The sequence below is a fragment of the Mixophyes fleayi genome, chromosome 10, assembly GCF_038048845.1.
Source record: "Mixophyes fleayi isolate aMixFle1 chromosome 10, aMixFle1.hap1, whole genome shotgun sequence".
Lineage (NCBI taxonomy): Eukaryota > Metazoa > Chordata > Amphibia > Anura > Limnodynastidae > Mixophyes > Mixophyes fleayi.
This window is the reverse complement of record NC_134411.1, coordinates 39444996-39468396: the sequence shown is the minus strand read 5'-3', so window position 1 is coordinate 39468396 and position 23401 is coordinate 39444996. Positions and strand designations below refer to the sequence as shown.

Here is a 23401-nt window from a genome sequence, read left to right as displayed (position 1 = left end):
TTATAAAACACCTTTGGCGGCCTCCGGTTTTGTATGTTTTTGCATGTATAAATATAAAGGACTTCCGACGTACTCAAAGCACAAACGGGACATAATGATTTTGTTTTTTGGAGAGTGGACTGTGTGCTTGAAACAACAGTTCATTCATTAGTGGGAGATGGAGCAATGTATCAGATAACTTCTTTGATAATATAAAAAAAACATTTCCTACTCTTTAAATATAGCCAGATTGCCAAGACCAGTTGGGGGTTTATTTAATTTAATAAAGTACTAATATAGTTTATCGGCTTCTTGGATGATGACGTAAATACAAAGAGACCAATGTCATTGAGCTTAATAAAGATAAGGTACTAAATGTCCAGACAAGAAGTCTGGTACCCACGCAAAGTCACAGCAGGAAAAGATATCACACCTCTCGGTTTTCCATTTGGCTTCCAGTATTTCACATTGGCTTTTGAGTTTCCGATTCACTTGCTCACCAGAACACCCCAACACATGACATTTTTCCAAAGCAGATGAAAAATTGAGTGTCCGTTACAAGCAAAAATTATCTTTCACGAAACCAAAGGAATTTTGGACATCATAGAATGGAAACTCACTGCCCACATCGAAGGTAGAACTTTTCACTTGCAGAATTGATCTTTTGAGGATGATAAAAAGTTCAGAGATCTGTGATGGACGTTTCAAAAGGTAATTTATACCAAGAGAAAACAACAGTTTATGCTCTTGTCCAAGATCAATAGATCTGGGGGTAGACTCCCCAATTTCACACACCGAACGTTGTCACACTTTTTTAATGAGAGTAAAAGCAGCAGAGAGTTTGCCTACAAAAATTTTTTTAATCCATGATAAAGTTAGAGAAAGGCTGAGCCAATGTTTTCTGTAGCGTTCCCTTCCGTCAATAGGGCAATTCATAGGCAACTTCAGACAAGCAAGAGCACTAAGCACGTTCATATCTGAAAAATTAAGAGCTACAGCCAATGTAACAGCAAGCCCATCTCTTTACTGTACTTCTTGCGATATTCCCGGATTCATAATGCAGATTTTTGGTGTGGGCTGTCCTGTGGACAGACATATTATTAAATGCAGTTACTCTAAAGGGGAAGCTTACTTACCGTTTGAGATCAGAAAGTTTGTAAAGAGCACAGAGAACGTGCTCCAGCTGTACAGGCGATGTTTCATTCATGAATATCTGAAGAATATAACTGACAGCTGTGGCTACAATTTTGCACTAAGTAATTTAGAGAGTTTTATTGTTAAAACGACTGCTGTTTTTCCGCTCAGTCTTAACGGATTGTCGTGGCTATTGCTGCAAACTATAGGTGCTTAGCATTAAAAAAAAGAAAAAAATCAATTTGTACCCCTTGTATTGTAACAGTTTGCCCAGGTGCAAATTTTCTCCTTTTTTTTTTTGCTTTGCCACTAACTCCGCATCAGGGCCCTCAGTGATTCCAAATCAAACGGAGAAATTGCAGATGATAGCCACATACGAGATGTGAAGGGATTTTGTTGTTGGGTTCCAATATATTCTGGAGATTCAAATGTGTGAATATCTTGTAAATACCTCAAATGAGACACGTGATGACAATGAAGCATTTAATCCATTCTGCGATTTTTCCCAAATCGTCACTTTCCTGCACCACTCAAAGCAATATTTCTGTTCACTCCCCATTTTGATTTTTGGCTTCCACATAGTGTAAGGTAGACCCCTCCAGTTCCAAATTTAGGAAGCAGAATCAACAGATGTTAGATCCTTGGGGTTTTCTCTATTCCAAAGTTGATAGGTCCTCGCTGTTCTAAGTTCCGCTGCATCTGTTACATCCACTAGTGTAGCACAGGCAGAACACACGCCTTGGCTGCAGCCTTCACTGCAGAGGTCATTTTCATGAGCTCACTGGATACTTATACATTACTGTTAATAATTCCACCTGGCGTAGGAAAATGGCAATAAACCAGCAAAATGCTTCTAAATTATCCCGTTTGGTTTTTATTTTGTATTCATACTTGTTACAGTTCAATATAATCTTAGATCAGTAGCTGTGTATCTGGTACAGCAGTTATACTTTACTGCATGCAAGAACGGATGTCACTGGTCAATTTAGTCAAGGGATTCAATATAAGATTAACAAAGCTTGTATGATGCAAAGTACAGACTGAGAATTCCATTATCCAGAAAGATCCAGAAAGGAAAAAAAAAAGCGCAAATATATTGTTGCTATTCAGTTTTTGTCCTACAGTTACTATGAGGAGCTCTGCTAAACCCTTTCATGATTAAGGGGTGCCAGAAGAAGTTTGGAGAAATACCCAAGTAATTTTAAATGTGTTTTAGTACATTACAGAAAATCACAAGCAATCCTGTTTATAGATCCCATACCTTTAATGGAAATTCACTAAAATGGGGCACAGTTTGAGAACTGGGTAAGATGCATTCAGACTTTTCATGACGGTTGTATAGTATTACAAGATGGTATCAATGAACGTAGTGTATAGAGCTATTGTATGATCAAACACAGAAGGGGTGTAAGACGGGGTAGGAATAAATGTTTTATAGCGTTCTAGGAATTAAGGCTTTGCAGAGTAAGTTTGAGTTCTCACTAGTGCTGTAAACAAAAGCTTTCTAGGGTTCCAGGAACTAATGTTTTTCGGGGTGGTAGGAATGAATGCTTTAAAACAGTATTTCTCAAACCCAGTCCTCAGAATACCTAACAGTGCAGGTTTTCCAGGTGACAAGGGAAATAATGATACCACCTGTGGATCTGTTACATTGTGTCAGTCAGTAATGAATACACCTGTGCTAATGCAAGGAGATAAGGAAAACCTGCACTGTTCGGGGTCCTGAGGATCAGGTTTAAGAACACTGCTTTACAGGACTCTGGGGTGGTAAGAATGACTGGTTTGTAGGGTTTCAGAGTGGTATAAACGAATGCTTTGTAGTAGTACGGTAAATGAGAGTGCTCTATGGTGCCTATGAAAGTATTAGGAATGGAGGTTACGGTGGCAGTAACAAGTATACTCTGCAAATACTTGTGAAATCCGCAAATAAAAGGAATAGAACTGCAGTGTATTATGCATAATACTATCCATATGCAGATCTGTATCCATAAATACAAATACGGCCCCATATCGTCCTTGACAATGGCCTTTAGGAAAGTACAGAGAAGTTACAACATGCCTGAAGTATACTCCTCACTGTGAGCCTCCCCGCTGGGTCAGACACTAAGTGGATTTATTTACAGTGTATACAGGGATACAAAAATGTAACACACTATACAACAGTGCTCACGTTAAAGACCTTATACTGCTGTACCAAGCTGCCACTTCTGACACTGCTGTAATCGCCTCCGTCTCGTGCTGTCAGAGCAAACATAGTGTATTAATATCATACAAAATTTCTGCCTGCACCCCACATACTGATCCTAGTAAGTCAGTATCATGTGTCTTCAATTACACGCCCAGCGGAAGGTGCACAAACCTCATCCCTGCACCATGATGTATTTACTGGGTCACATCTACGGGATTTATCACCAATATTTAGATTTGTTTCTGCATCCTGATACAGTTAAAAGTTAATCAGATGTTTCTAGAAAACTTTTCCTCATCTCCAAACTATTTTTATTAAGAGAACGGCCTGAAATATTTCTGTGACTTCATAGTTTCTACATGAATCAGTTATTGAGATTAACAAAGACAATGTTGTCATTTATAGCCTCTAATATGCAAACTATCAAAAATTCAACTGGAACCACTTAGTTGAAACTTAAAGCTTCACTATCACCAACTCAGACTCTGCTACATGCAGCGGTTTTTCCCAGGCTCAGAGGACCAATCACAAGCTGCAATCCTTTTTCTGGGTGGTTTTGCAGATGTAAATGTAACTATAGGAAATGGTACAGCTTATCTAACCAGATTTTATTTGAAAGGGGCAACACGGTGGCTAAGTGGTTAGCACTTTCGCCTCACAGCGCTGGGGTCATGAGTTCAATTCCCGACCATGGCCTTATCTGTGAGGAGTTTGTATGTTCTCCCCGTGTTTGCGTGGGTTTCCTCTGGGTGCTCCGGTTTCCTCCCACACTCCAAAAACATACAGGTAGGTAATTGGCTTTTATCAAAATTGACCCTAGTCTCTCTCTGTCTGTCTGTTTGTGTGAGTAAGTTAGGGCATTTAGACTGGAAGCTCCAATGGGGCAGGGACTGAGATGAGTTCTCTGTACAGCGCTGCGGAATCAGTGGCGCTATATAAATAAATGGTGATGATGATGGTGATGAAAGGCCACAAAATTTAAATTTCAGGTCCCTGGAACAAAAAAGTGTTCAATCAAAAGACTCCAAACTAAAGCCTCACGACCCACAAGGGCAATTGTGACGGCCGAGGACAATTTGCTGAACCCAATATGAAAGCAGAGGCAATTTCCTGGTTGAAGATAATCTTCCAATCTTGTCAAACCTTAATATGCCAACCAGATCTGCAAGTTAATGGATTGCTGAAGTCAGGAGTGAAGATATATTGCATATTATATGTAACTTTGTCATTTACATCTTCCATGGGGCCACTGAACTGATGAGGTTTTCCATAAATTGCTACTTTCTTAAATGACCATTCCGCACAGCTCTTCCCGGATAGCCGGTAAACTGACTAATGTGCCTCCAAGTAGTGCTTAATGCAGAAGGAGAAAAAGGGTGAGCTCTGGTGGAACCATAACTGTCCAAATATTACAGAAAGTCACAGGTTGGCTACCTCTGGTTTAAACGGTTCGGACTGCCAGTCAAGGCTTACAAAAAATACATAAACACAACACAGTAGCTTCAAAAGGTTTAAGGTTTTAAAAGGCAAAAACATAATGACAACTATGTTATGAGCATTCGGGGATCTTCGCACTATCCCAATCCAAAGATAGGAGCATCCATATACCTAAAACATTAATATGAACGGATTTGCCATCACCAATTCTTGCATTTCAACAATATACTATATAGATATAAAAAAAAAAAGCTAAGGAAAAATGAGGGTGCCCGGATTATAGAGAATTTCAAACTTAAGTAAAAGGCGTACCAATCCACCACCCACGCAGGCAGATTCGGGCAAATATAGACCTGTTTCTGGATTATCAGAAGAAAGCCTAGTTATGTTCCTAGTCGAGCTGTCAGCATCCACTAGATAACTCTAGATGAGAAAAAATGGCAAGGTACTGTAAGATAAATAATGTTGTTTATTGTACAATAGTGGTGAACACCCCCAAATCAACTTGGTTCAGGGCTTAAGAGTTGACACTTCTTCTGGATCAACAGATCTTTCTGAAATACTATACCTTTCAGTAATTCACTCTTTTCCTCTGCTTTTTACTGATGTAGGCAAAATTGGTATACATTTATAATATTCCTCGTTAGTGAAGACCTCACGCGTTTTACTGAACTTGCCTGCACCCAGTTCAGAAAGGCTGAGGAGCTTGAATACTTATATGCTGCATATTTCTACTTACACTCTCCAGTAACGTCTTGTTCCATGTGCACTGCATATAAGATTTATTTACAGCACTTTAAACGGGGCAGCATATTTATTACAAGATGTTTAGCGTACACGTCATAACAAATACACAATATTGTTAAAACGAGTTAAAAAATAAAGTTTACATTTTTTTTTTTAATCTCTAAACTCAGTCTAATAAACCAGGAAATCTTTCATCTTACAAAGTACATAAAAAACCCCCAAAACTGACTTCATATACAGAAGAGAAAAAAAAAACCACAAAAAATGTGCAAAGTGTCCGTTTCACCTGTGTCAGTTTAGAATCCAATTGATACAAAAAGTTCAGGAGTGCCTCCATTTCGGGGAACGACAAAAAAAAAAAAATTATTAATAAAATTAAACAAATAACAGATGTAATCTCTACTGGGTAGAAATGTTCAAGTTTGTTTTTGGCACGGTGTAGTGAAAAATGACATTGTGGCTTCACCAATTATTGTGGTCATAAAATAAGTATCGGATCAGTATTGGTTAATTTAACCCCATACCGGCCATGACGACAAATCTGCGACACTCTCTGCAGTGCAAGAAACAGGATGGTAAATTGACACGCATAGCTCCATCAGATACAAAAATTATGTATGTACAGTACAAAGTTTGCAATAGAAGATACACATATTAACAGTTTAAAAGGTAATTACTCCAGTCAATATATATCACACACGCAGTGGGACAGAAACATAAAAATAGGATAAAAACCATTGTTGGAATGGAATTAATTTAGGTTGCCCAATTCATTCACAATACTATGTACATAATAAGACGTATGTTGATCATTCTTTACTGTCCTTCATATGTTCAAGTGCATGTGCTTTGTCTTTCCTGTGTAGTGCGCATTTCCACCTATGTACAATGAACAGAGCTAGCCCCGCCTCTGGCGACAGGCGTTAAGAGCCTCACGCGGCATTCTGTAGGTGTGTGACTGTGACCTAATGTGACAACTTTACAATTACAGAATAAAAAGAGCCAACACTGCACTGACACTACACACAAATCCAGGCTAGCTACCGCGCTACATTAACATACAAAGTGGGGGGAAAAAAACTGTACAGGGTTCTGTAAACTTCTCAGCCTGACTATATCAGACCCCCCCCCCCCACCCAAACCCCCGAATCAACTTCAAATTCCTATTGCCTCTGTTAAGTAAACATTTTGGGAATGTTTGAATTAGCTGCATAATACTTGGGTTTAAAGGCTTAAGACTCCAAAGATTGCACCTTCTCTTTTAGGAACAATTAAGAGTCACCGAGTGACACAATGTTTTAGCTACCCTGCCCCAGTGCAGGAGGTGCCACACTATCACCGCGCAGATCTCTGGCAGCCACTGTAGTGTTCTGCTGGAGAGATCGGCCACCTGAAAGGAAGGGGCAGTTTAACAACACGGAATAAAAAACGCTCCTTCCTATAGAAAGAAGATAGATGGGCAACAGTATCTCAGGTACTCCTGCGTAGGCGATCTATTCTACGCGTCCGATATACAGCTCTGTATCTTGTCCACCCACTGCTGGGCACTTTGGGCGTCCTGAGCACAGAAGTTGTACACGCGCTTGCTGGTTCTTACCTGGAATACAGAACGCACCATATAAATATAAAGTACAGCGCAGGTTTTCATACCTCCTGCTTTACTCACACAATGCCTTTAATTCTACGCTTTTAACTTAAATTGCATATACAAGGATTATAGTTAAAATTTAAATAAATATACATAATTGTCTTACTGCGCGTGGAACCAAACCTGGAGCATGAAGATAAGGGGCAGCTATGAAAAGAAAGAAAACGGGATCACATTTTATGGAGTCTCTTATTCAAATTATGGTTCTTACATTGGGCCTGATTCATTAAGGCACACAAAATGAATGTATTGTGCGTTCCTTTTTTGTTTTACTTTTTAAATGCACATAACTCGGGCATACACACCTCTGTATTCAACAAAGAACAGATGTAAAGATTTATCTGGTGTTAAAAATAGGTCTGGGTGCGCTCTGCTCTAACCGTACACTGCAGGATACATATGTGGAATTTAAAGTCACAAAAGAAAATAGATTTTTTTTTTAAAAAAAATCGGCATTTCCGTTCCTTGACGAATCAGGTCTAATATAAGCATTTCAGTTTGTGCTGGAGCATTTGTGTCTATTGTAGTAGAAATGTATGTTGTGGTTTCAGTGAAAGTACTAAGAATATCTTACTATTAATGCGAAGAAAATAAATGATCGTACAATGAAAGTGATATAATGATAGTAAATACATAAAACAGAACAGTCCAATGGTGGTCGCAATCTCGTTAACTCTCCCGGCCCCACAGCCCAAGGGGTCTGGAAAGAGCTCAAGCTGTAAACAGTTTCTGCGATGAGGGTGGAGGGTGTTCATCCTGGGGCCTGTGTTTCACTGAAGCAGAGGGACATCATACATGTGGTCTCTGTTATAGTGGAATCCAGCCAAGGCTGTCTAGCTAAGAATTTAGGGATGCTGACCATTTCTAAAATGATTTATTTTGTTATCAAAACAGTCCCCACCACCACTGTTAAGGCGTTTAAAGGCATCACACAGGAGGTGTGACTGGCATTGTATGAACTGACCGTGGTACCCAGGGTATGAGTCACGTATTTCAGCTAGTGGACATGCGACAGCAAGTACCTATCTATTCCTCGAGCAAGAGGTGTACTTGTGGAAATTTGAGCACAGTTAAAGGTCTGCAGTTGCTAAAAAAAACATTTCTGGAAAATAACAGGTAGCAATAAATGAACAACTTGACTTGAAAATACGAAATAAAACATTTATTTTAACCACAAATAGTAATTTTCAAAGAAATCTTAAAAAAAAAAAAAAAAAAAAAAAAAAGGAAAATAAACTTATTTTCTGGTACGTCACCCAAACGGGATTATACGTGAACTAAACTTTAATTGCACAAATAAGGTGTGATTGTATTTGGACTTCTATTTATTACAATATTTTGATACTGGTGTTTCAAAAGGTTGGGAATCACTGTATTATGTGAACCTAAAATAAATAAATAAATCATACACTCTAAGAGCCTAACTGCTATAATTACAGCTACTCATTTTTCTTGTGAAATTGAGTTACAGAAGTATATTCCTCATTACATGTTGTACTTCCTGCTGTAATTCTGTGTGCGGGCTGTCCTGTGTGCTGAAGATCATGTGACACTAACTTCATCTCCTGGTAAGGGAAGGGTTTTATAGGAGAGAAAAGACCAAGAAGGTCCAGGACAATTTAGAGCTATTTTTAAATAAAGCATCTCAAAAAAATTACGGCCCTTCCAAATAAATCAAGGACACCACCGGGGTGCCGCGTTCGGCCAGGAGCCCAGATTCCTGTAGACTCTAGGAATAGTGTATCCTAGTACAGAATGGGATCGTGATGCTGGATGTGTACACTTCATGCTAAACTTTACACTGTGTATATAACTGGTTTCTATAGTCACAGCTCTATTTCTGACTTCTCCCGAGCGCACCGTGATGTCATGGGCTGGAATTCGAGGGCCCCACCCTACAGGGTCTCAGATGGCATCTGGAATGAAGTCTTAAGATGTGTGCATCCAGCAAGAATGTATTGTTTCATTTCGCTATCTGCTTCCAATTACACCGAGAGATTTAATTTACATCTCTCTTATTTCATACCAGAATATTGTGAATGTGTTTGTCATTGCATTGTACAAGGAGAGAGTAGGAAACTAAACATCAAACCACTAATCATCAGGAAATCAGCATACAAAAGAAGTGAACATACTCATCTACTTTATCTTTTCATTAACTTTTGTCTATAGGGCACCAACATATTAAGCAATGCTTGAGGGGATCATAATACAAAACAAACGACATATAAGACACACAAGGAAAAGATTGCCCTGCCGTAACGAGCTTGCAAACTAAATAAGCCAGCTGCCCATTGTTATCACATGTCGATTGGTCTCAGTGCCCATTTTGGATCTTAAAATGTTAACTTTGTTTTTCTTAAATGGCCTTAACCATTGTCTGCGGAGCCTTTGAAATGCCACCTCCATCCCCGCGATAAAGCTCGGATCAGACCCTTCCACTCCACCAATGCCACAAAACGCTCATCCACTCTCTGATCTCGTCTTAATTACTGCAATCTTCTCCTTACAGGCCTCTCCCGCACTCGTCTCGCTCCTCTCTAGTCCATAGTCAACGCTGCAGCTCGACTAATCTTCCTCCCCCCTCTGCCAAGCTCTACAGTGGCTCCCCCTCAGTTACAGATCCGCTTCAAGCTCCTTACCTATGAAACCCCTCTCCAACCTCATCTCCACTCATGCTCCTTCTCGCTCTCTGCGGTCATTCAACATTCGCCGCCTCACCTCCCATCTGGTCAACACGTCTCACACCCGCATTCAAAATTTCTCCCATACTGCCTCCCGTCTCTCGAACAATCTCCCTCGTTCTATCCTGAAAAGCTTCAAACACTTCCTCAAAACCCTTCCTCTGTCTAACCTCTACCCCGCCCTCCTCTTCCCTACTTCACTAACTGCACTACACCTCACCCTCACTCTTCCTCCACTCCTACACACCCTTGTTCATCTCTCCCCTCAGAGGTCTAATCCCCTCACCCTATCTCCCCACGCTGTGTCTCCTGTCAGTCTCCTCCTCACCTCTAGATTGTAAGCTCCTTGAGCAGTGCCCTCTTATCTTCATGTCCTCTTCCTCCTGTGTACCTCTGCCTACGGCTCCCCAGCCTCTCTTCTCCACCTCCGCACTCCACTCCACTCCTGCCCCTGTCTCTCCCCATCTTCCTTGCCTTTGCTCCTCCATCACTGCCCTGATCCTGTTAGTGATGCCCACACTGCTGGGCTCAGGGTGACTCCTTTAGTTCCCTCCTCTCCTCCCTCCATCCCTTTCCTATCTTCTCTTTGTTCAGGACTTTTACCTCTTTGACCTGTGCACCTGCTCTCAGCCCAGCTTGTACTTATTGCACCTTGTCTTTATCCTGCCCTGTGTGCCATGTTCTGCTTTGTCCCACACTCTATATACGGCGCTGCGGAGCCTCATGAATAAGAGATAATAATAATGTACAGTAAGAGGCGGTGGGCAGTACAGGTGGAATAGTCTGCACTGTATCGGACGGATATCTAAACAAATACAGACAATCTTGTTTATTTTTGTTGTATGTCCCATATTAAGGCCGTATAAAGGAGGACACGGAACTCCGACAAGCTGCCCCAGATTAGAAAAGCAAACCAAAAACTCTGAACTAGACCCCTCGTCTCCCCATGCCCTTTACCCCTAGTGGTTTGGAAAAGCCACCTGTCATTATAAACTCCAGAACACAGCTCTTATAATGTCCTCCCTTTCACTTTACACTAAACGTGTTTGTTTTTACATATAATGCAGCTATTCTGAAGCCCAACTATTATTGTATCAAAATTTCTGGATTCACTTTCCAAGCTCTGTTATTTATTGTTTTATCTAATTTGTTAGGAATATAAACTATCTAAGCTTCGGGTTTCTATTTTCATCGCACATTTTATTGCCTCATCCAGCTCTAGTTATGATCATCAGGAAAACATATGGGAAGTGATTTATAAAGTAATGTCAACGTGCCGGAGCGCTGTGATATACTGCACATGAATAGAGACATTCCATGCAAAGATTGAGCGATTGCTACCCAACTGCAAAACACTTGTTTTATCTGGCTTTAAGGTTGACGGTTTTAAAGGATACATATTAATTTAAGTGTTCAAGATGGAAGCAGAAGAATCCAATGACCAAAAATAACCAATAAACACCATGCTGCTCTCTGTGTATTAGGAATCGCTGGGCGGTTTATAGAACCGTACAGAGGGGAATTCAATGGGAAACAACATAATTAACTAGCACATCACCACGGTGCCCTCGCTCTGCGTGCTTGCAACAAACTGCTGCATTTTATTCACTCAATCATTAACCCATTAACTATTGGAAAAGTCTGAACTGGGAATTTTCGCAAACAAATTGTGCGTCAATACTCACATCAAAAAAAGCCTTCTCGTTGGCGTGTTTTGGCACTCCTATAGTTGGCGCAGCAGGTACGACGGTCTCGACGTCTGCTAGATCAATGTGACCCTTGCAGCTTGTGTCTTCGCCCGAGTCGTAGTATCGGAGCTGGACGAGGGAGAGGAATGCACAAAGTCAGTTGTTACATCCGCGTGATTATACTACAGCCAAGGAAATCCATCAGACTCAACGATCCCCACATCCCGGAGTCTACAGACAATCCGATCTTTACGTCTCTAGACCTGAAGCGCAAGCTGTCTCCCACTTAACGTCCTACCTTATCTTCTGCCTCTGTCCCCCTACTCTCCCTCTCTCCCCTGCGTCTCTCTGCCTGTCCACCCCTCCCCTTAGATTGTACGCTCCTCTGAGCAGGGCCATCTCTCCTCCTGTTTCCACCACTTCTAACTCTGCTCTCCAGCTACTTAGCCCTCCACCTCGAGGGTCCTCCACCCCACGTCCACTCTCGCTCCCTCCTCCCCCCTGGGGGTCTCCCTGTCTTCCGCGCCCTCCTTCTTGGGCCCCGTCGTTTGCGGATCCTCCCTCCCCCTTCCCCGCCCTCTCTAGCTGTGCATTGAGCGTACTGAGTTGCTGTGTTTTCTGTACTGTGCTGTCTCCCATTGTATTGTGATTTTGTTTGTCTCTGTACGGCGCTGCGGATGTCTTGTGGCGGCTTATAAATAAATATTAATAATAATAAAAGCTGATCCAACATGCAGAGGATGCCAGTATCATGTACAACAAGTGTTCTGATATCACGATGCTGGACAGCGCCTGTAATTTTATTGTTTACCGCTGCTTTTGGCCTCTGTAAGGATTCATACACACCGGCTTTTTACTAGCATGTTATGTGATGTTGAATACTTTCGTGTCAAAAAAGACAAAAGTATTATAAGCCCCTTCATCTCGCAAGTTTACAAATGAATGACTGAGAAAAGGGCACAATATTTAAGAGATGTTACATCAAGCAATTTGTACAGGGGGGGGGGACGGGGGACATCATAAAGATAAGCTAAAGCTAGCAAATATAAAAAAAAATATTTTGGTTAGCCAATAAAGGTATCACTCCTATAATACTTTTGTCTTTTTTGACACTAAAGTATTCAACATCATATAGATTTTTCTGGCTGACACGGTACTGCAATAAAACATTTTTTTAATTTTGCTACACATACTAGCATTTTAGAGCAAATAAAAATGGAGCAAGTAGCATTCCAGACAACACTCCCCCAATGCAACACAAGTAAAACACTAAGTGCGATGGTATCACTACAAACAATTGTTTATAGTGTGATACTCGATTGCATACATACAAAAACACATGTAAAAAGCATTTACAAAACACCAGTGGACAGGAGTCTTTATTTCATTTTCAAAATAATCCCTAAAGCTTTCTAGACAGGAAGTTTAATCTGCATTGCAAAAAGGCCCCCATATGATCCAAGTCTCATCTAACGCATCTTGTTGGTGTTTAGAAACATATGTATACGTGGACTTTGGTGGGTAAGCAAGTTCCAATTGTGTGGCCAATTCTTGATGTCGGAATTTTCATATTTCATTCATTAGTGGAGACAAATCGAGCGCACTGAATTACAAGATGCCGCTCATCATAGCAAACGTAGGGAGCACACTGATCCCTTTAGCTAAAACCGAATTGGTACAGAGTTTTGAACAGTGCATTACTTCTGCCTGCATTCTGTCCTGAACCCGCCACGTGTAATCACATCAGGGAAAACCACGTCTGTACAATCCTTTAGGAAAGCTATTTAGGCTGAAATAGAACGGGTTTAAAAAGTTGATCGTAAACCTCAGTTGCGTGAAGTTTGATCTCTCTTACCTGGTGCTTGGTGACATCAAGTACGAACCAACGTGGCTTCCAGCCCTTCAGCAGAGCCCCTCTCTTGTACAAAATACCTTCGAAGGACCTGTGTATGATCAGAAGACAGATTACAGATCGATCGGACCCAAGGATGAAGCCTGGGGAAGTAATTTGCATCATTCATCCCATACCTGTTTTCCTCATTCTTGGAGGTAAAATGATTGTATAGAGTGGCTGATCTCCGGTCAACTCCATTGGAAGGTGAAGATGTGACGTGTTGTTCATCCCCTAAACCGCTGTCTGGAAGATGCACCATAGACGTCTTCTGGTAAGACTGGAGGTTGGCGGACACCAGGACGGAGGGGTTCCTTCTCTAGAATTCAACACCACAAAGGGATATCAAATATCTAGAGAAACATCTCCATTTAATTTTAACAATGGTTATTCCCGTACAGGGACTGTCAGCATTCATTCATTAAAAAGTCAACTATATAGAAGTAAGAAAGTACTAAAATCTCTCAATTAATAATAAGATCAAGTACAAATGATTACATTTACGAATTATTAACTGGAAAAATAAAAGGTCTATTAAACGTTGTTTCTAACCTTTCTACTTGTGAGCTGGAGATTTCAGCTGACGTGTACCAATTCAGTTTGACAAAAAAGTAATCTGAGCTCTCATGCACCAACCCCGTCCCTACTTAATACAACAGGCAGGTAGAAAAAAATACTAAGTTTGTTCCTTTGTTTCAACAAAGTTAATACACTCTGCAAAACAGTTAAGTCTAAAGCTGGGCACACACTATTTCATTTTACTTCAGATGCGATTTCTGTAACAATTTTACAAACGACTGAGATGAGCGTGCATGAACGTGCAGATTCATGCTTACACACCTACACAATTTACCTTTCTTCTCAACCTGGAATTCGCTTTGAGTAGCAGAAGCCAAAGTGGGATCTGGGACATGGAGGCGAATTTGTCTCAGAGGTAGGGCTAGACCAAAACATTGGAAGTCTGTTTTGGAGGATCAAATGTCCTCCCACCCAAAGACACGCCAGTGCTGAAAGAGGGAGCAGAGCCCACCTGGCTGCACGTAGGCACCACCTCCCCCCAATGTGAATGAAAATTAAAATAAAGTGACCAGGCTGAAACTTTGGCATTGATAAGTTGGTCAGCCTGGATTTGTTAAAAAGTCTGGGGGCTGATTTACACCCCACTTTCATTTGCACCACTCCTCTTCCCACTGCAGGTAGGAGTATTTCACTTTCTTCAGATATACGTTTAGAGGGCAGGTCGCTTAGAAGTAGAAAGGCGAGAAGGAAGTGCAGAGGACAGATTAAGCACTTGACTCAGATGGTGCCCACCCAAGTGTGCTAAGGGAACTAAATTCAATAACTGTTAGACCATTGTGTGGGAGGAAACCGGAGCACCCAGAGGAAACCCACACAAACATGAGAACATACAAACTCCACACAGATAAGGCCATGGGATAAGGCGCTGCGGAATTAGTGGCGCTATATAAATAAATGATGATGATGATGGTCGGGAATCAAACTCATGACCCCAGTGCTGTGAGGCAGAAGTGCTAACCACTAAGCCACTGTGCTTAGTGGGATTTTACTGTTACAGATATAAATTTGACACTTACATTTTCCTTCTTAGATTCGTCTTTCAGTTTCACCTTCGCCTTCTCCCACAGAAGCTGCCACCGCTCTGAACTCTGATTTAACGCAGTCTCCAATCTCTCGATTTCCTGAAATCAGAACACGATGTCCTCAGCGTATTTCACGAGAGATATGCTCCATAAAAAAAGGTTACATAGTCGTTATGGATCTCACTGACTTGAAAACCTTTAGACTACACGAGCAATAAGCTGAGCCAACATTAACATTCGTTTTTCACTCTTACCAAGAAGCAATGAAAGAAATCAATTATGAAGACCACTCATTTACTGCAGTACAATAACATGTCCTTTAGTCGACCTATTGTTCTGACATCTAGAACGTAATTTAAATGCTTGAGATGTAGAAAGGAGAAGAGCACAAAAGGGTTATTTGCTGTTGTAAAAAAAAACAATAAAAACATTTGAGTGATGGAAAAACACAGAGACAAAAGTTGAATAGAAAATATTTAGTGTATGGACCTCGGAGAGGAATGGGAGGAAAACCGATACCCATTATTTGGTGACCTTACAACTCTCAGCCAACTAGTCACTGACTATTGTGCTAAAGATATCTTTGTATCTGTGACCGGAGTTCCTTGCAGGTGATGCAATCATCATTCAATGGGACAAATCCAAGATACAAAATTCTGGTTTATAAATGTTGGAGGGGTTGGTGATATAGTACTAGGAAAACCTTCAGGATACGGAAAAACTTGTCTTATTTTTTAATATAATGGAACTTTAACCTGGAGGTCAAATTAAACTTGCAGAACCTCAGTGGTTTATGTTATGGACTTGCAGTGACACCAGTTAGAGTTGGCTCAAAATTTCACCGTTCCTTGTAACATTCACCAGTCTATATATAAAGGGTAGGTTTATCCACCTTCAGACTAACTGTCTAACGGTATTTACACATCTCCTCCCGCAACTTTCACTAACTGCTAAGCTCATTCATTCCAGCTTCCTTCTCTGTTTTGCAGATATATATATATATTTTCTATCTATCATCAGACCTGATTATATTGATTTACCTGGGATACAATTGTATCCGATGCAAAGAGCACAGCAGAGCTGGGTCGTATCCCAGGGTGACGCAAATAAACAACTCCGCCTGATTATACAGATACCAGGTTAAAAAGCACTGAAGGAAGCCAGAAAAGTAGTGCCAATATGTTTACTGAAAGTCGTGGGAAGGCTCATACAAACCTGTGGATTAAAAGGCGACTGAAAATGGACTGAAATAATGTTTAATGTCTTTTAGATCTCGCTAATCTACGGCCGTCTCTTATCAGTTAAAGGCGCAGGAGTCTTAAATCGCAGTTACCAAAACCAAGTCTGGTTTGTACAGGATACATTGTTCTCCTAAACAACCTTTACTCTTTACACATATTTCTATGAACGTTATTAGTAACTCTTACAAGGTTGGCTATTGAAGGAGAGCTGTAAATATATGCGAATGCCACACAATGCCTTTACAGATCAAATTAACTTGTATTATAAGTTTTATAGAGATTTCAAAGTTTGTGGCTAATGGGATACAATAAGATAGAGACAAAAGCCTAAACCATAGACGTATGATAAATCAGATTGTGCGCCCAAATGACCATCTAACTAAGGTGACATTTGAGAAGGGAATTCCTTGGAATACATCTGCATATTAAGTGCTAATCATCTAAGTTTATCTTTTATTAGGACCCATGAACAAAACTTTTTATTACTTTTTCTAATAAAAGATTGACATTATAAAATAAAGAGACAATGCAAGTATATTTTCAGATTTTCCTGTAAAAGTTCTAAGAACCATTAAACCCCCCCCCAAAAATGTGACCTAAACAGAACATAACACTCCAGCAGTTCCCAACAAAAAACAAACAAACAAATCTCTTGGGGCGATGTCACACTATACACCAGAGCAGAGGCGGACCTGGCGAGCTGTGGGCCCTTGTGCTGGGAGGTGGGAGCCAGGGGCACCGACCCTCTGCATCTGCCATACAGCGGGCCCCGTTATCTCCCTGGGCCCCGATGCAGGGAGACTGGGAGAAGGGAACCTCCCACACCAATGGTAGTCCCTCCACTGCACCAAAGGGAACCCAAAACTGAAAGCAGCGACTTACACTCATAAGATGCGTGATTGCATTAGGCTGAACTTTCGCGACATCATCGTAACACGGCCACACGACTTTCCTCTTCCCTTGTTGAGAAGCTTCCTCAACCTGCTCTTCAGAAGCATTTAATCTACTAGAGATCATTGTCCAGTCATATGGAGGTCCGGAGGCCAAGGTTTCCTCGGTGTAGTATTCCCACTTCCTCAGAGTCGAGATGTTGGCTCTTGGTTTTAATGCCTAGACGGGGGAATGAAGCTGTTAATGGGGAAGATGTTGTAGATCTGACATGGAAAGTGGGTAATCTCTTGCCCTTACCTCCAGTTCGGTCGGGGCGTACAAGTAGTTGAAGAAGACCGGACTTTTCCTGTGCGTCCTCTCAATGTATTCCCAAATACAGATACCCTTTCTCGTGTGTTTGTCTCCCTTATCTTCAAATAAAGTTCCTTGGACAAAACAAAGGTCTCAAAGTAAATCATCTTGTGTATAATAACAATAGAAGATAATGATATTGTGTCTGTCGAAGGCGGGAGACACTGTTTTCCTGGCAGGAGAATTTTGAATTCCAGAACTTATGTCAAGAGTGGTAAACGGGATACTCTGGCAGCTTCCAGAATTTAATGATCTCCTGCCTGATCCATAATAGAATTGTTTGTAGCAATTACTCTGTAATTAGGGGTGAGGGTAGAAAACAGTTTGTGTCTCTTGGGTCTCTCTCGCCCACCAGACTTTCCCTGGTCTGGAAAGCAGCACGAGATGAAGTGGAGATATATCTTCCTGATATTACAGTAAACATGTTTGTGAACTTTGAAGATCCCTATAAAGATCAGCATCTACATTTTTATAGATGGAGACGATTATAAATAGGCTAAATAAATACCGCAATCACGAAAAATGGCAACATGCCACGGTTATAATCATATCACACAAATATTTGGTGTAAGATTACAGAAAGTTTAACAGCAAGATTGCCAAATTAACTTAATCTGGGAAAAACATTGTACAGAATATTTAGTTACATTTTCTGGCAGTATTATAAATTTGTATATAAATGTTCCCCTATATAGCACTTTATAATGGGCCTATTTTATTATATAATGTCACTAAAGTATTAACACTGAGAACATGTGACCCATTTATAGTGAGAACTTTAAACCAATTGTGGAAATAAGAAAAACACATCTGTCTTGAATATAAACCTTTTTTGAGGCACGTTTACATGTGTAGGTGTATGGGAAAATGAATAATGCGAGATGCTAGTTCATTGTCCCCTTGATTTAATCTCTACTCCATCAACATCTTAATGATTTATGGTTTTCTATAATAAAGATGACACAATTCATCATTTTCATGCATTCTCCTCATAGCTTTCGAGTTCGTCAACCTTGATTTTTCCTAAACATGACTTGCAATTATTCGGAAAGTCATGTCGACATCGTTTTAAATAATGAGCTCCAGGCGAAGCCTTCGCTGTGACATACCGTGCTCCAGGCGCTCGTAGTCCGAGTCCAGCAGGAAGGTCTTAAAGCGATTGGAGACGTGATGGAATGCCAAGAACTTCAGATAGTAACGATTAAACTCAAATTCTGTGGGATACTGATTGTGTATCTGTGAAACGAGGGGACAGGAAGATAGTCAGGGTACGGTCTGGACGTGTTCTGGTGACAGCTGGATAAATCGTTGCGACAAGATAATGTGTGAATGTTCGGCCAAGGTTCATGAGGTCTACGTGTGTGCACTCATTTAGAGGCGACGCTTCTGCCAAACTATAAGTGGAAACATTTAGTCAAACTCACAAGTGTGTTTTTAATCTGCATATTCCAAGTTATTGCTGCTAAATGGTCCAAAGTGCCTTATTATGAGCTGTGTAACGATTAAAGCCCACAACAGTCACGGACACACAGTGATAGTGGCCATTTGTCAGGCCAAATAGGAATTCACGAGAATGAAGGGTAAATGCACTTGGAACCAGCGACATCACTAAAATGCGTTGAGGCCGTCCTGTGGGCTGAATGAATATTCATGTGAATGCCGCCTATCAATTAACTGGGAACTAATGAGGTGCCTGAGGTATGAGGCACTTTCTGTCTTATACCTCGGCAATGCCTCTAGTTCCAGTGAAACGGACCTGAAGTCCATGTCTATTACTGTCCTTATTTAGGACTATTCTCTCCAAGTACAGAGAGATTCACTTCATACTTTATAGCTGAATTATACGGAAAAATCTAATTTATAAAATGTGCTATGTGTCTGACTATATAAATGGCGCTATGAGTCTGACTATATAAATGGCGCTATGAGTCTGACGATAAGTGTGATGACCTTTAAGTCATAGTTTATTTCTCCTCCGTACACACTGCGTAATGGACAAAGAGCTGACATTCCTTTCCTTTGTGACTTTAGTATATCATGCATGACTTAAAGATAAACTGCTGAACAAAACCTCCGGTCCCTAAAGGCTAATAAGCTGAACAGAGTTATACCTTAAAAATATCACACTTCACTTTCTCTTACATAACAGATAAAAAGTCTGAACATTGTCATTACATGCAAAAGTTTGTGCACCTCTGGTTAAATTCATTGCTCCACTGAATCTCTAAGCGAACGGAATTTAATACAACCTCTGCAGGATACAGACAAACATGACAATCACGCACCTTTTAATGCACAATTACTATTTATTTGCTGAATTCAACAGACTGCAGACAATAAAACAGTCAATGTGGCATGTGCAGAGTTTTGGGCACCTTCCCAATTGATTCATTTAACTTTTTTTTACGGCCTCAAAACTTGGTTGACTCGTTAAGCCTTAAAATTAAACCAGGCAACGACGATTGAATAAATAACCTGTTTCTTCTAAGATGACTACAACGTAGTGAGTAGTTTGCAGGTTCCTAGAAACCTGTTATGTCTCCTCTTTCAGAATCATACTCGGCAGCTATTTAGTAAGTGGCTCTAGACTGCTGTCTGTGGATTTTGCCAACGGTGATATAGGGGAAGAGAATACTCCATCACACTTTTAAAACAGAGCTGCATTGAAAAGTGTAAGAAAAATTGACAATAACTTTTTACATTTATGCCCTATTGACGAAAAATGATCCCTTTTTAATTTGTCCATTAAGCCAATTGCACAGTTCCGAGACACTTTGCAAGAGCTTCTGCATCCATAAGTCATTAGCACATCTAATCGTGTTTCTATGCTAATTCATAGATAAACTGGCTTTAAATAGGTGGGTGACACCTACTGCAGTCCTGTTCTGTCTGGTTAGTACATTTGGAAACAATGACTATGTTGGGTATAATTAGCAAGAACCGGCAACGTTCGGACATCACTTGCCAGTTCTGTCTTTAGGTCTCCCAGATGTTATTCTTAGAAAAATGACAACACAAAGGGGTTCTGCATTCTCAATTCAGCTGACACCTGGAAGTTTTGGCATAAACAAGTTTACAAGCGGTTTTCTTCTGGAAACTACAGCAAGTTTTCTTTAAACGGCATGTTGGACTAGCGTGCAAGGATACGAGCACGCGTGTGCTGGAAACCACCATCCCAGCGTTAATATACTGGACAGATTTTTACGTATTCCCTTGCTGTAGTTCACACGCCGTAACTATTTAGATTACAATCTCATCTGACTGAAATATTGGTGGTGCTATCAATTATGTAGCTTAATTATTTGCTAAACCAGGGTGGGGTGAATAGTGAATACTAAGGATTTGCACTAAAAATATGGTTATGCAACCAACAAACCATGCATGTAATAACTGATTGTAATTACTGCAAATATACGTACATTTATCAGCAATATGTATGTATATAAACGGGTCTAAGAGTCCCATAGTGTATTTCTCTCACCGCTCAGCCTGTTTGAAACAAGCTGATTGGCTGTTGATGCTCCCAGGCCATAAACACATCTTTCAGGCAGATACAGAGGAGAGCAAGTAACTATACTCTTCATTTTTATGGTCGCTCCTTGTACTCCTCCCAAAACACTTTCTTTTTAGTTTCAGGTGGAGTTATCATTAAAAGGGAAGGAGGGGCCCCTCCGGGAACAAGAACGCTCTAACACACACACTTGTAGTTCTTATGAACATTATTGTTCTACTAACATACAAGGCAATCAACAAAGCTGCACCAACATACATCTCGTCTCTTGTCTCAAAATATCTCCCTACTCGACACCCCCGTTCTGCACAAGATCTGCGTCTCTCATCCACTCTCATCACTTCCTCCCATTCCCAGTTACAGGACATTTTTCGGGCTGCACCCACTTTGTGGAATTCCCTCCCTCGCACAGTAAGACTTTCCTCTAGGTCTTCAAACCTTCAAGCGTGCTCTGAAAACTCACCTCTTCAGACAAGCTTATAATATTCCTCAACCATCATCTTAATCTACATAGGTTACCCTATTACCACGCTCTACACAGCTAACACAACACAACAACCCTCTGACCAACATTGCTGTGCGACTGATCAAACAGCCCACTAAAAATACTACCTACTCTAGGAGGCAGGGGGCGCTATGAAGCTCTCCGCAATCAGTAATTGGACCCTCGCACTGCGGACACTCACCTGATGAACGCAATCCAGGAACTGCAGGAAGATCGGTACAAATCCGCTGCCTTGACTGCTGAGGGAGAGATTGCTGCGCTGGCTGAATTTATGGCCAAACGAAAGCCATTCCTTCTCTATCAACAGGCGGAAACCCTCCAGCGTCCGGTAAAAGGGGTCTCCCAGGATTTGCACCAGAGATATGATCTATTAAGAAATACACATATATGTCACTCGATACCTTTTTATAAACTTAATATCAGAGACTGGCTGGAAATTATATATGTGTCCCTTTAATTCGGTTTCCAAAACAGTAACATGTTCCACAAATATTCTCTGATAAGTAGCGGTATAACACAAATATTACGCAAAACAGTCGGCAACCACCACGTGTGGTTAGTTGCATCCATGGTGGAGTGTTGGATTAAGAACATCAAATGATTAAAGAACTGAACACCAAAAATGGGATTATCTTTATAAAAAAAACAAAAACAAAAACAAAAAAAACCAACCCAATACTGTATATGTTTCTTGCTTGAAAATAAATGTGGTTACTCCCATCACTGAGAGCCAGTGCTATCAAGACATCGTCTGGTAAAATGGTCACCACAAATCTGGAACTTATACTACTTTCACTATAAGACCCTGACCAGGGTTAGATTGCTAGGGGTTGGCCAATTAATACAACAATTATTGATTAGTTAAATAATAACAGTGTTCTCAACATCACACCCTAAAGTAACCAGTGACTCTGTGCAGGTACAATGGGGCTTATCCTCTGCTCCGAGGTCATGTACCTGTGTCGTGATATCCCATCCGTCCTCTAAACTGACCATGACAGACGATCCGCTCTCCATGAGCTCCGATATGATGACAGACAACTGGATTATTCTGTGAATCTGTGAAATAAACACATAAGATCACGTTATCATATACTCTTATAACCGTACCCAAAACCCATGGAGCTCGGCACCGAAGGGAAATCACCTGCAGGAACCACTCAGAGTCTCCCAGCGACTTGAGGAAGGTGGAATCCGAGTCTCCGGGAACGCTGCTCGGCACACAAGCTCTCATCAGCTTCTTAAAACTGGTCTTCACTTGTCTAATATCGCCAAACTCAACCGGCACAAATTCACAATTCAGAGCAAAGTCAAACTTGAAGCCCTGATGGAAGAAAACACAATGTATTTTATTCAGAGAGCGGAGATCAGATGTTTCCATTGGACTTGATGTTTTCTTCAATCTCATTTATATATTTTCCTTGCATCCCAGTTTGGTCTCCAGCGTGGTTCATATAGGGGAGGGGGAATGGTTCTTTAAGACTTAAGACTATAGAGTCCCCAAACTATGTATATCAGCATGGTGCCTTGATCTGCGGAACAGTAAGGGCAGCCGAGAAAGATCAAGTCTTTTTCCAGATAAAAATGATAGGTGAAATCTGTGTCCTTAAACATCTCCCAAAATCCCACTCTCCACAAATCTGGTAAAACAACATTGCTTATTTTGCCCAGAATGTCATGAGTAACTCCCCACCCGAGCTCCTTATTTATGTAGCGTTAGGAGAGCTCTTACAACGTACAGGTTATTGTAAGTTGTCAGGATGCAGCTGATTGGATGAGCATCTCATAGCATCGTCACCATAACTGGATTTTAAAGTGTACCGCCAGAGGACATGGAGAAGGGTGATTCAGAGGTGGGTCACTCGCTAAGGATACAAAACAAGGGGCTACCATGGTTTTAGTAGT

The 23401-nt window shown here is 40.9% G+C and overlaps 1 protein-coding gene across 4 annotated transcripts in view; it reads right to left on the bottom strand.

The window, feature by feature from the left end:
* Positions 1 to 5189: 5189 nt before the first annotated feature.
* Positions 5190 to 23401, bottom strand: part of SBF2 (SET binding factor 2) — a 244048-nt gene continuing 225836 nt past the window's right edge. For all 4 annotated transcript variants that reach the window (XM_075188497.1, XM_075188498.1, XM_075188499.1 and 1 more), the window contains 11 exons: positions 22644 to 22820; positions 22454 to 22555; positions 21678 to 21863; positions 18590 to 18716; positions 17427 to 17554; positions 17121 to 17348; positions 14992 to 15096; positions 13534 to 13715; positions 13361 to 13448; positions 11503 to 11634; positions 5190 to 7082 (listed from right to left, as the gene is read on the bottom strand). In XM_075188497.1, coding sequence (XP_075044598.1) covers positions 6984 to 7082; positions 11503 to 11634; positions 13361 to 13448; positions 13534 to 13715; positions 14992 to 15096; positions 17121 to 17348; positions 17427 to 17554; positions 18590 to 18716; positions 21678 to 21863; positions 22454 to 22555; positions 22644 to 22820 — 1554 coding nt within the window. In that variant the 3' untranslated portion in view covers positions 5190 to 6983. The remainder of the gene's footprint in view (positions 7083 to 11502; positions 11635 to 13360; positions 13449 to 13533; positions 13716 to 14991; positions 15097 to 17120; positions 17349 to 17426; positions 17555 to 18589; positions 18717 to 21677; positions 21864 to 22453; positions 22556 to 22643; positions 22821 to 23401) is intronic.